At 40.3% G+C, this 12,441-nt stretch overlaps 1 protein-coding gene across 6 annotated transcripts; it reads left to right on the top strand.

Annotated features, from left to right (window-relative positions):
* The first annotated feature begins 742 nt into the window (after nt 1-742).
* Nucleotides 743-9,492, top strand: LOC113096280 (TOX high mobility group box family member 4-like). 6 transcript variants are annotated; one of them, XM_026261641.1, is made up of 9 exons: nt 743-2,052; nt 2,595-2,693; nt 2,882-3,139; nt 3,878-4,135; nt 4,874-5,182; nt 6,386-6,466; nt 6,719-7,273; nt 8,125-8,279; nt 8,388-9,492. In XM_026261641.1, the coding sequence occupies exons 1-9, from the start codon at nt 1,957-1,959 to the stop codon at nt 8,443-8,445; spliced, it is 1,869 nt and encodes a 622-aa protein (XP_026117426.1). In that variant the 5' UTR covers nt 743-1,956; the 3' UTR covers nt 8,446-9,492. The 6 variants fall into 6 exon arrangements, with proteins under 6 accessions (XP_026117426.1, XP_026117424.1, XP_026117427.1 ...); XM_026261639.1 differs by having other exon boundaries at nt 745-2,052; nt 6,716-7,273; XM_026261642.1 differs by having other exon boundaries at nt 746-2,052; nt 4,877-5,182.
* The last annotated feature ends 2,949 nt before the right edge of the window (nt 9,493-12,441 follow it).

Raw genomic sequence — 12,441 nt, 5'->3', positions numbered from 1 at the left:
ATCTTGATGTAACACATCTACATAAAACGATTTTAAGCAATAAATAGTAACGCAGCTTCAAAGATATTAAATCGGAAGCACAAAAACGAAATCTCGAGATGCATGTCGCCTCAGATCAAGTGTGAATGCATTATGATTGGTCAGAGCGCCTGTCAATCAAACTCCCACCGAAGGCTGAAACCCCGCCCTACATTCAGAACGGTTTACTCGGATCAACGTCACAGAAGAGAAAAGACTTGAATGTCTCCTTCACCTTCTCACCTCAACCAGTTTCTGATAAACATCATCATTAATACATGATTCATTTACACCCACTAATAAAGTACAGTATACAGTAAGAGCCAACACAGTGAAATACAATAGTGTTATACCTTTCTACCCTGAACAGGATGCACTTCTTGTCCTTTGAGGAGATGGACAAGTCTTTCAGTGAATAAATCTGCGTCTGTTACAGGTTTGTCAGTTCATGTACATTCAATTAATTTCTGTAATTGTAGTAATATTTTCTGTATCTCAAACAGAAGTGAGGGCATGCTAATTGTGTTTATTAATATTTTCTGTATTATTGTATTATTACTGGGAGAGGACTCAGATGAATGTTAAAGATTATAGTATAATTTGAGTTTCTGACTCTGTTTATAGTTTTATGATCAGACGAGATGTCTCTTGTGTGAAGATAAAGCACACCGTGTTATGGTTTTCAGATTTAATGACCGTAAAAGCAGCTTCACTGTAAAATATTATGGAAATTAATACCTTTGTTTGTCCTGAGTTTATTCTTCTACAGCAGATAAACTGATGATGTGAGGAATGCTAAAGGTGAATCAACACATTTTGCTTTGACTATATTTCATTTTTACAGTGAAGAATATACAGAGCATTTAATGAAACAAGCGTCAAATCATTTGTCAAAAATAATACAAATATAAGCTTACAATAAGTGTCCATATAAAGAAGTCTTCTGAAAATAACTCGTTTTATCGGAAGCTGTGTTGCTGTGGTGATCGTGCGAGGGGCGGGGCCGCGCCGCTGCGTCACATCCGCTCATCTTCAACCCGGAAGACCGGGAGCCATGATGACGCGCGATCCGTTCGCGTTTTTCCCGTGAGAAGCGCTTTGATGGGACACGCACACACATACACACAGAGAGAGAGAGAGAGAGGGAAAGAGAGCGGGTGTTTTCAGGGCGAGTATGGAGGTAAGAAGACCGAGCTGACAGCAGAAGTGCTGAACGCCCGAAACAAACACCCGAAACTAGACTGAGTCCCGCTTCCGCTCCTCACGGCGCACGCATCACTCCAGCTGTAGACACACACGCGTGTGTGTGCTCGATACACTCTCATTTCACTCAGTCCAGTGTGCTGTAGAAGTAAACAGAGGTATTACTGATGAAGTCTGATGCACAGGCCTCGGGCCGTACCATTATCCGCGGGTCGGGGGGGTGATCTCATTAAACCACACTGATGATCACGGTGGCGGTGTCACCGTGTCGGTCTCTTCACTGTAGTCGTGTAACACAGGTGTGTTGTGTAGTAGTGAGGGTCAGTCGGTTGTTGTTGGTATTGTCGATCGGACTCATCCCCCCCTCCCCTCGTCGGTTTGGTCGGGTCTTGAATCCGTGATTACTGCTCGACTGCGGTTCCTGAGATCAGCGAGAGAACCTGACAGCGTCGTGAGTCGGTTTCACGGGTTTATTTTGCTCCGTAACTGCAGCCGGTTCGTTTATTCGGCGAACGGTATTGTCGTGTCAGCCGGAATCACCGGACGAGATCGAGATCCTCTCTGTCACGAGCAGACTCTGATCTGTTTCGGTCGCTGGCGTCAGATTCGACATGATCGCACGCGCTCGGCCTTCGTGACGTCACGCGGACTCGCTGTACAGATGTGCGGTTCACGCGTCCGTTAGTTCGACGCTCCGCGGGGTTCGGTGTCAGTGTTCGGTCGCTCAGAGGCGGCATGGACCTGAACTTTTACTCGGATCTGTCGGACGGAACCGGGCCGCCCGGTGACCCGGAGCTCTTGGATCCACAAGCGTTTAACGGATTCGAGAAGGTGACCAACCCCCGCCACAGATACACACACACACACACACACTGATGTTCAACGATTTAAATGTTTTAAATAAGTCTCCTCTGCTCATCAGGGATGCATTTATTTGATCAGAAATACAGAAAAAAACAAGGCTGTTACAAACTAAAGCAGCTGTTTTCTGGCTGAATCTGTGTTAAAGTGTAATTTCTTTCTGTAATGTAAAAATATTTTCTTTCTGTAAATAAATGTGGCCTTGATTAGCAGAAGAGACTTATTTCAGAAACATTACAAACGTCTGAACAGCTGTGTGTGTGTGTGTGTGTGTGTGTGTGTGTGTGTATACGCCTCTCTCTCAGTCAGGTTACAGTAGATCTGTAAATGCTGGCACAGGGAGCTGCACGAGTCGTGTTTACATGCACCTGAAAGGATACTGAAGTACACACATGGTTATTTTGAATGAAGTCATACCTGTGTGCTTTATTAAAGTATATATAGATTTGACTTCACATTAGAGAGACATTTGCGCACGCTGAACTCATGGTGTGGGTTTGTGTCGTCCACAGTTCCCAGGAGGAAGTGACACATACCTGGCCATCGGCGGCGAGGCGCATCACTTCCTGTCCTCCTCAGAGGTGCGGCTGTCGTCCTCGTTCCCCGCCGAGGTGCGAAACACACCACACTTAGCTTGTGTGACGGTCTCGTTACAGACTGAAGTGTCCGCTGGAGACCGTTATAAATGTGTGAAGTGCAGAAGAACAGCATTAGTTAGAAGCAGAATCTACTGTGAGACTGAGGTCTGTGCTGACAGCTGTGCTCCAGATCTGATGAGATCATGTGCTGGTGTCTGCAGACGTTTCACACTCCCAGTCTGGGCGATGAGGACCTGGATCTGGACCCGGACTCGGCGCTGGGCGTCTCTGACGTGGTGTCTGACTTCGGAGAGCTGGGCGACGGCGGGGCGTCTGGGGTTCCTGGGAACGCTGTGGTGGGAGGAAACGATCCGTCGTTCGCCTCGACCTTCGTCAGCACACCGTCACAGAGTCTGGAGCAGCTGAGTCTGATGAGCCAACAGAGCGGAGGAGCCATGCTGGAGTCTGCACTGGGGATGGTGAGACACACACACACACACACACACACACACACACACACAGAGCGGAGGAGCCATGCTGGAGTCTGCACTGGGGATGGTGAGACACACACACACACACACACACAGAGCGGAGGAGCCATGCTGGAGTCTGCACTGGGGATGGTGAGACACACACACACACACACACACACACACACACAGAGCGGAGGAGCCATGCTGGAGTCTGCACTGGGGATGGTGAGACACACACACACACACACACACAGAGCGGAGGAGCCATGCTGGAGTCTGCACTGGGGATGGTGAGACACACACACACACACACACACACACACAGAGCGGAGGAGCCATGCTGGAGTCTGCACTGGGGATGGTGAGAGACAAACACACACACACACACACAGAGAGACACACACACACACAGACACACACACACAAAATAGTAGTGCCATGGAGTAATGCCATGTGTTTGTGGTTTAAGGTAAAAAAAAAAAAAAAGGTGTGCTCTGATTGGCCAGCTATCCAGTGTGTTGTGATTGGCTAAATGCAATTTTAAATATAAATTTTTCTATCTATCTATCTATCTATCTAAATGTGTGTATTTTTATTATTATTGTATTTATAACTGTACATTTTACATATAGTATGGTTTAAATTCTATGTATTTTGGGGAAGATTGAGCCTCAATCAGGACAGTAATGATTTTAAAGGTAGTTAAATATCTTCTCAGTGTAATGAAAGTGTTTCTCGCGGCAGGATCTCGCTCATCCTATTGGCTCTCAGTTCAGCAGCTCTTCTCCAATGACCATCGACGTCCCTCTGAGTGACATCAACCACGGCCTGCTGGGCCACACCCAGCTGACCACCATCGACCAATCAGAGCTCAGCGCTCAGCTGGGCCTCAGTCTGGGCGGCGGCACCATCCTGCCCCGCCCACAGTCACCTGACCAGCCGCTGTCCGCTGATTCGCTGTCTGACTCGCTGCACGACGACGACATGGACGACTTCAGACGGGTGCGTTTAGGGATTGCCACTGTTTATTTATTTTTTACAATTATTATTATTATTATTTGGTTTGTTGTGAAATGTCTTGAACAAGTGCAATGTTTTGCGTTGTTCTTGTACAATGTCTTGTTTTTTTTCACAACATCAAAACATTTTTCTTCTTTTTTTGGTTGGGTTGACTTAATTTGCAATTGTGTTATAAAGTCAGAATTTGCAATTCACAAATTCAAAAGTGAGATTAAAAATTTGCAATTGTAATTTTTTTATTCAGTGGCAGAAATGAGCTTCCATAGAATTAGCATTATTAAAAGTTACAAATTATATTATACGTACCGACTCCTGGAAAGGGGTTGGCTTAATGCTGTTAGATTTAAGCACAGCATTTGATACACCATTTCATTTTAATTGAACGCCTTAGACTCTGTGTAGAGATAAACGGTGTTGCCCTTCAATGGTTTTCTACTTTTCATGACAGGACATGTACTGTAATCATCAGGAACTTTGTTTCTGAACCTGCGACTATCTCTTGGGGTGTTCCACAGGGATCTATTCTTGGTCCAACTCTGTTTTCATTATACATGTTGTGTTTTCCTTCCTCTTGAGTTTGAAGACTGTACATCAGATAAGAACTAATTTGTGATCATTTAACACCTGTATTCTGAATGATTTTGTTTTTAAGCTGCTCTCTGTGGGTCTGAACTGATCTCTGTCCTTCTCTCCCGCGTCTGGTGTCTCTGTTCGGCTCAGAAGAGTGTCCTGGTGGACTCCCCGGTGTCTCTGTCCGTGTCGCCTGCCGTCATCTCCCTCTCGCCGTCTCTGTCGGAGCAGCCGGCCGTCCCGGCGTCCTCCTCTGCTCCCGGACGGAAGGGAGTCGGCGGGAAAAAGGGCAAGAAGAAGAAAGACCCGAACGAGCCACAGAAACCCGTGTCGGCTTACGCTCTCTTCTTCAGGGACACGCAGGCCGCCATCAAGGGCCAGAACCCCAGCGCCACCTTCGGAGAGGTGTCCAAGATCGTGGCCTCCATGTGGGACAGTCTGGGAGAGGAGCAGAAACAGGTGCAGAAACTCTACTGGAGACAGCTTCACTTTCATTAATACCAACAGTTCATGCTATTAAACGCGGTTCTTTATTTTACAGTTACATATTATATGATAAAATATACTTTATTATAAATTCTAATTTGTTGGAAACTTCAATTTAAAATGACCGGGGTTTTAAATCAAATCTGAAAGATGCACAAGCCTCGTTTTTTTTTTACTTCTCTAACAGGGAAAATTATTATGAAATAGTAAAAAAAAAAAAAAATCTCCCAATTTATCTTAAAGCAATTGAAGATGAGAAATTGTATGTTTTGAAATGAGAAGCAAATAAAAAATGACAGAAAATTAAGTAAATGGCATAAATATCAGCGCTTTGAGTGTCAGAAAATGTATTAGAAATGTTATGAATAGTAATTAATTGTGAAGTAAAACTACTTAATTGGTATACGCGTTTCTTTATTTTACAAAGTTACATGTTATAAGCTAAAATATACTAGAGTCAGATTACAGTGTTCACTATCTAATTCAAATTAGATGTAAAATAATAAAAATTATTTGAAAAAAAAATGTTTGTAGTAATTGAGTGAAACAAATAATAATAATAATAATGTAATTGTTTTTTATTAATTAATGTCAAAATTGTCAAAAACATTATCATCATTTAGGCATATTTGAATTCTTTTTATTTAATTCCATTCTTAAATAATCTGAGTAATAAATTCTAATTTGTTGGAAACTTCAATTTAAAATAACCGGGGTTTAAAATAAAATCTGAAAGACATTTTTTTTACTTCCCTAACAGTGAAAATTATTATGAAATGGTAAAAAATCAAATCAAATGTTAAAATAAAATATTTTTGATGACATTTGTTGTTTTTCATTACTATTACTATTACTATTTATTTCTATTAAAAGTAATTGATCTTTCTATAAAAAATGCTCGTATGGCAATAAAAATAATAATACGGACTTAAAAACCTTTCGTTAAATTAACTGAACAGTACATTTTCTTTCTCTTATTCTTTTAAACGCAAAATATATATATAATATAAAAATTGAGAGCTATCAAAATAAACACTTTCTAGAAGAAAAAAAAATTTAAAATTACAATAAAGAATTGTAAAATAAAAACAAACCAAATAAAATGCTTTTTAACATTGTTGGATTTATCTTGTAACATTAATTTGTTATTATACTGTTTGTGTTTGTCCCCCTCAGGTCTACAAGAGGAAGACCGAAGCTGCCAAGAAGGAGTATCTGAAGGCCCTGGCAGCTTACAAAGCCAATCAGCTGTCACAGGTGACCGTCACACAGACAGTAGCACTCCATAATATGGTTTAATATGTGCGGATTAAAGGGCTGTTTACAGTCCCGAATATTTCTGCCTTTTCTAGTTTGGCCAAGACTTTTATTTTGACAGGGCTGAGAATGCCAGCTCACAGTTTGATGCTGTGTCTATTCACTCTATAGATGTAAATTAATCGTTACCTTGTTTTCGTTCAGAAGATATGACTAACAGAAACTAGTTAATGTCTTGTTTTTCTGCAGCAGGCGACTATAGAGGTGTTAGATGCTCCTGTGTCTCCTGCCGCCGCTGTGGCTCCGCCTCCTGAGCCCGCTCCGACCGTCACCCCGCAGCGCTCCTCCCGCATCCCGCTGCACGCGCCCGACAACAACACCATCACCAACATCTGCACCTCCAACATCATCCTGGACCTGCCGCAGGTGACCACGCGCTCACGCACAGGTGCGCACAAACCACAGGCCCCGCCCCCCGTCAACAAGATCATCATTCCCAAGCAGCTGCTGCAGTCTCCGCGGCAACCCCCGCCGCTGCAGCAGATGCAGGCCACGCCCCCTCCCCCGCGCCTGCAGCAGATGGTGCACTCCCAGGCTCCGCCCCCTCTGCAGGCCAAACCGCGCGGAGCCGCCGCCGTGGGGCAGGTGGTTACCATGGCGCCGCCGCCCCTGCAGATCAAGATCGTCCCGGCGCCCTCGCCGATCGTCATGACGACCGCGGCCTCACCTGTGGGGGAGGTGCCGCCGCCCGCTGCCATAGTAACAGACCTGTCGCCATCGGCAACCGAGGAGGTGGCTGAAGAAGGGGTGAGTCTGAACGAAGAAGAAACTGTGAGCTGATGCAAACTAATAATAAATTACATGATAAAAATGGGTAATTTAAATATAAAACTATCTAGATATAATTGAATCTTAAAAAATATAAAGTCAATGATTTAAAAATAGCCTTTTAAATTAATTAAATATATATTTTTTATGGTAAAATATCAAAATAAACACTTCCTAAATGAAATGTAATCATTAAAATATAAAAATGCGATAATATCAAAGTATTCACTTTATAAAAAATAAATCACAAATGTAAAATTAATCTAATATATAATGTAAAAAGAACAATGAACAAAATAAACATTTTAATAAATAATCATAATAAATCAAATAAATAAAATGTGTAATTTTAAAAAATAATTTTAAAACACTTTCTAAAACTTTAATAATAAGAATAAATAGAAAACTAAATAGACACTTTCTTAAAGTAATTTAATTGTACAAATGTAAAATTTAAGTACTTTTGTAAATGAAACTGACCAAAAAAGACTTACTAAAAATGATTAAATCAGTGTAGAATTAAATAATTGTAAAGTTTGTAATTGTAAAATTCTAAATAAAACAAATTAAATTATAAACATTAAAAGTAAATTATTTGAAAAAGGCTAAATAAAACTATTTTAAAATTTGAAGCAAATTACATAATACAATTTTAAAAATAAAAGTTAAAAAATAAACGATTTCAAAATCTGAATAATCAAAGTGAAACCTTTACTAAAATGGATTTGGTTTTATTGTACAAAAATAGAGATTTGTATGAATGGCATTAAACTCCTGAGACTGTGAGGGGTTTTGCACAGTGTTTCAGTGTGTGTGTGTGTGTGTGTCAGATGGAGGTGGAGCTGAACGTGTCTCCGGCTCCAGACGCTCGTCCTGCAGACGCTCCGAGTGTGTGTGTCCGCGCCGGCTGCAACAACCCACCGATCGAGAGCAAGGACTGGGACCGAGAGTACTGCAGCAACGAGTGTGTGGCCACTCACTGCAGGTACACACTCACACACACACACACACTGGGTCTGCTAACTCAAAGCATTACAGATACACTGACGTCCTCAGCGCTTGTGTGACTGGTGTTTCTGTCTGATGTCTGCAGGGATGTGTTCATGGCCTGGTGTGCCATCAGAGGACAGAACTCAGCCACCGTCACATAGACACACACAGAGACGGACAGACGTGTGTGTGTGTGTGTGTGTAGCATGGAGCTCTGGCTGAATAAGAACAGCAGAAAACCCATCGAACACTCGACGTCAAACCGTTAACTGCATCTTCTCATGTACAGACTCATTCAGAGGAAAGCAGCGGAAATCTTTAATAATAATAATCAAAAAAGTGTATTCAGGATGAAAAAGTGAGTATTTAAACAGATTCCCGTCATGTGACTGTATATGACTGTGGTATTTGGTGCAGGATGGAGGCCATTTTTACCAGGTGTGTGTGTGTTCTCGTGTGAAAACACAGTCCAGAAACTATGTAAACACACACTGAGTTTGTGTCCTTGAGCACGAGTGTGTGTGTGTGTGTGTGTGTGTGAGATTGAGCACTAAACGGATTCTTAAGCTAAAAATGGACAGACTGTTTTAAACCACGACGTCACTTGTGTGAATGTTTTGGCGCTTGCTTGATTTAATTTTGAACAAGGGCCTTCAGTTCACGCCCAAAATCCCATCGTTTCTGCTACAACAGAACTGGAAACGAACCACTATAAACTCAGAATAGATGTTCAGCAAAGCGCCATATTTAAGAGGAAGTGGGAAATTGGTTGTGATTTTCTGATAGTAAGCAATCACAGATTCTGACAGGAATGCATTCGGCAGAGGCTTTTATCCAGTGTGTGTCCTGCAGTGCACTCGAGCTGTACATTTAATTGGTTCAGGCGTTCCCTGGGAATCGAACCCGTGAGCTTTGTTGCTAACGCCGTACTCGGGAAACTGGTTACTAGGGTACATTTTTGTAAAGGAGTGTTTTAATATCTTTCACCTTCTCAGAACTAACTGTGACGCGGTGGATTAAAGCGAATAGATTTTATATTGGGCAAATGTACATTATACATTTAACTGCTCATGAAAATATGATCTTTTTTTTCTTCATTTTTGATTCTTCTTCATTTCTCTGACTTTGTGGACTGTATCATCATCTCAGTTTTCTTACTGTCTTGAGGAGTTTGTGAGTTGAATAAACAATCAAATGGGGAAAAAAAATCAAATTAATGTGTTTGTTTGGTCATTACACTTGCTTCATATATTATTAGGATGATTCTTCAATCATGACCTCTCTGTCACCTACAATAACTAAAGAGACGCTATATAGGCTTTGTTGAAGAGGACACAGAAAACTACAAAAGAAATGATAACGGTTCTAAACACTTTTGACTTGACTCAGCATGTGCATGGACCCACACACAAAGGTGGACACACTCTGGATCTAATCATCAGTAGGGGTCTAAACATTTCATCCATTGTTACTAAGTACGTAGCACTGATCACTTCTGTATTTTCTTTGATATTTGGATGTCTGCTACAACTGAATCTAGATCGGTCTCTGTCAGAAGGAGATGCATAGACGAGAACACAAGTGTATTATTTACGGAGGCTATATCTTTAACACCAAGCATTTCTGCAGACTCTGTTGATATTCTCCTTGATTCCTTCAACTCAAAAGTTAAGAATGTTATTGATGATATTGCTCCATTAATAGTCAGTAAGAAAACAAACAGACAGAAATCAGTTTGGAGAAGATCAACAGGAGTTCAGACTATGAAAAGACAATGCAGAAAAGCAGAGCGGATGTGGAGGAAGACAAAACTTGAAATTCACTATAGCATCTATAAAGACATCCTTCATGACATTTCCAAACTCCCTAAAAACTGCAGTTGTAAAGCCCCTCCTGAAAAAGACAAATCTTGATAACACAATTTTGAGCAATTTTAGACCAATATCTAATCTTCCTTTTATAGGCAAAATAATAGAAAAGGTAGTTTTTAATCAGATGAACAAATACTTAAAACTCAAATGGATACCTGGACAATTTTCAGTCTGGTTTCCGACCGCATCACAGCACAGAGACAGCACTCATTAAGATAATAAATGATATTCGCTTAAATTGTGATTCTTGCAAAATATCAGTGCTGGTATTGCTAGATCTCAGTGCTGCATTTGACACTGTCGATCATAACATACTACTAGAGAGACTGGAAAACTGGGTCAGACTTTCTGGGATGGTACTCAAATGGTTCAGATCATACTTAGAAGGGAGAGGCTATTATGTGAGTATAGGAGAGCATAAGTCTAAGTGAACATCCATGACATGCGGAGTCCCACAAGGCTCAGTTCTTGCACCGCTCTTGTTTAGCCTGTATATGCTCCCACTAAGTCAAATAATGAGAAAGAACCAAATTGCCTATCACAGCTATGCTGATGATACCCAGATTTACCTAGCCTTATCTCCAAATGACTACAGCCCCATTGACTCCCTCTGCCAATGCATTGATGAAATTAATAATTGGATGTGCCAGAACTTTCTTCAGTTAAACAAGTCCACTTTTCGTTACTATGCTGCTCGCAGTTGGAATCAGCTTCCAGAAGAGATCAGATGTGCTAAAACATTAGCGACTTTTAAATCCAGACTCAAAACCCATCTGTTTAGCTGTGCATTTATTGAATGAGCACTGTGCAATGTCCGGAATTATTGCACTGTAATTTGCATATTCACTATATTTTATGCAACTGGAAATGAGTGCACTGTCTTTAATTTACATCAATTTTTAAATGCCTGAATACCTGAAAAGTAGAGGAAATGCCGAGAGCAGGATGAGAGCGAGGCTGGAATGATTCCTCAACGGCCGTTTGTCAGGGATGCGCATGCGCATCGCGAACATTCTCTCTTTTAGTGCACGCGCTAATACAAATCCATAATTAATTACACACATATAAAATAATCTTTCCTTAAGTAAATTCAAACAACTGATTAATAACATAAGATAACTTATAATATAAGATACTTATAAGATAACATTAAATAAATTACTTTTTCTTTTTGCAATAAAATGGTAAAATATAAAACTGCAAGAAATGAATGGTATTATTGTAATTGTATCAATAACTGTGATGCTTGTTTTTGCTTATGAAACCTTTAAAAATAATTACATTTAATTAATTTAATAAGAAATTTTAATCCTCAAATTTTGGGAAATTATTTTCTTTTTGTGTGTGTCCTTTTTTGAATTATGAACTCCTTCAGCAGAATATTTATGTAATTATAATTTTTATTCAGTATTATATTTTGTAACTTTTATTGGATAAAATGTAAACAATAGGCTAAAAGAGGAGCATCTTTGCAGCCGAGTTTTGACCAGGTGTAATTACTAGCTGTCCGGCTTTTGAGATGAATACAATGTTTTATTATTGATTTTAAATCAATTATTATTGATGATCTATTTTAATAAGTATATGATTAGTATAATTGCTATTATTGATATATTCAAATAATCTGAATTAAAATGGTTTAATGTGTTTATAATGATTTTTTTTAGAATTTTGGAATCACATTAATTATGGATAAAACATTTTCCTACATGCATTCTCTGTGAATTAAAACTTACATTATGGTCCCTGGAGTCTAAAAGATAACATAATGATTATTAATTATTTTTTTAAGAACCACCTTATCAATCAGTCCCTGCGAACAAACCCATGTGCTCTAATAGCGCGATTTCGAACGGCACCAGATGGCGGGAAAGAGACATGCGCGCGGACGGCCAGAAGCCAGGGGCGGGCTTTGCGCGCGAGCGGAGCGCTGCACGTGACCGTCAGGGCGGGATTTGACTGGGCCCCGCGCTGGAAGACTTGAGCCTCAGGGCGGGAAACACAGGAAAACAAAACGCCTTTCCCTCCAATAACGAATTTATAATGATCAGATTAACGTCCCCGCATCTTTTTACAAACATATCCAGTTTCAAGCACGTCTTTCGTTCAAAATAATAATAAATATGTATATTCTAAACTGACACAAAATGGCAGGCAAATTTTTATAAATTAATTAATCTGACAAATAAATTAATACAATTCATTTAAATGAGTAGAAATAAATCATTAAAAAACAATCCCGTTACTGTTTCTAAATATATTTCAATAAATAAATGTTAAATATTG

The sequence above is a fragment of the Carassius auratus genome, unplaced genomic scaffold (genome assembly GCF_003368295.1).
Source record: "Carassius auratus strain Wakin unplaced genomic scaffold, ASM336829v1 scaf_tig00215906, whole genome shotgun sequence".
NCBI classification, from domain to species: Eukaryota; Metazoa; Chordata; class Actinopteri; order Cypriniformes; family Cyprinidae; genus Carassius; species Carassius auratus.
This window is presented reverse-complemented; position numbering and strand designations above follow the sequence as displayed.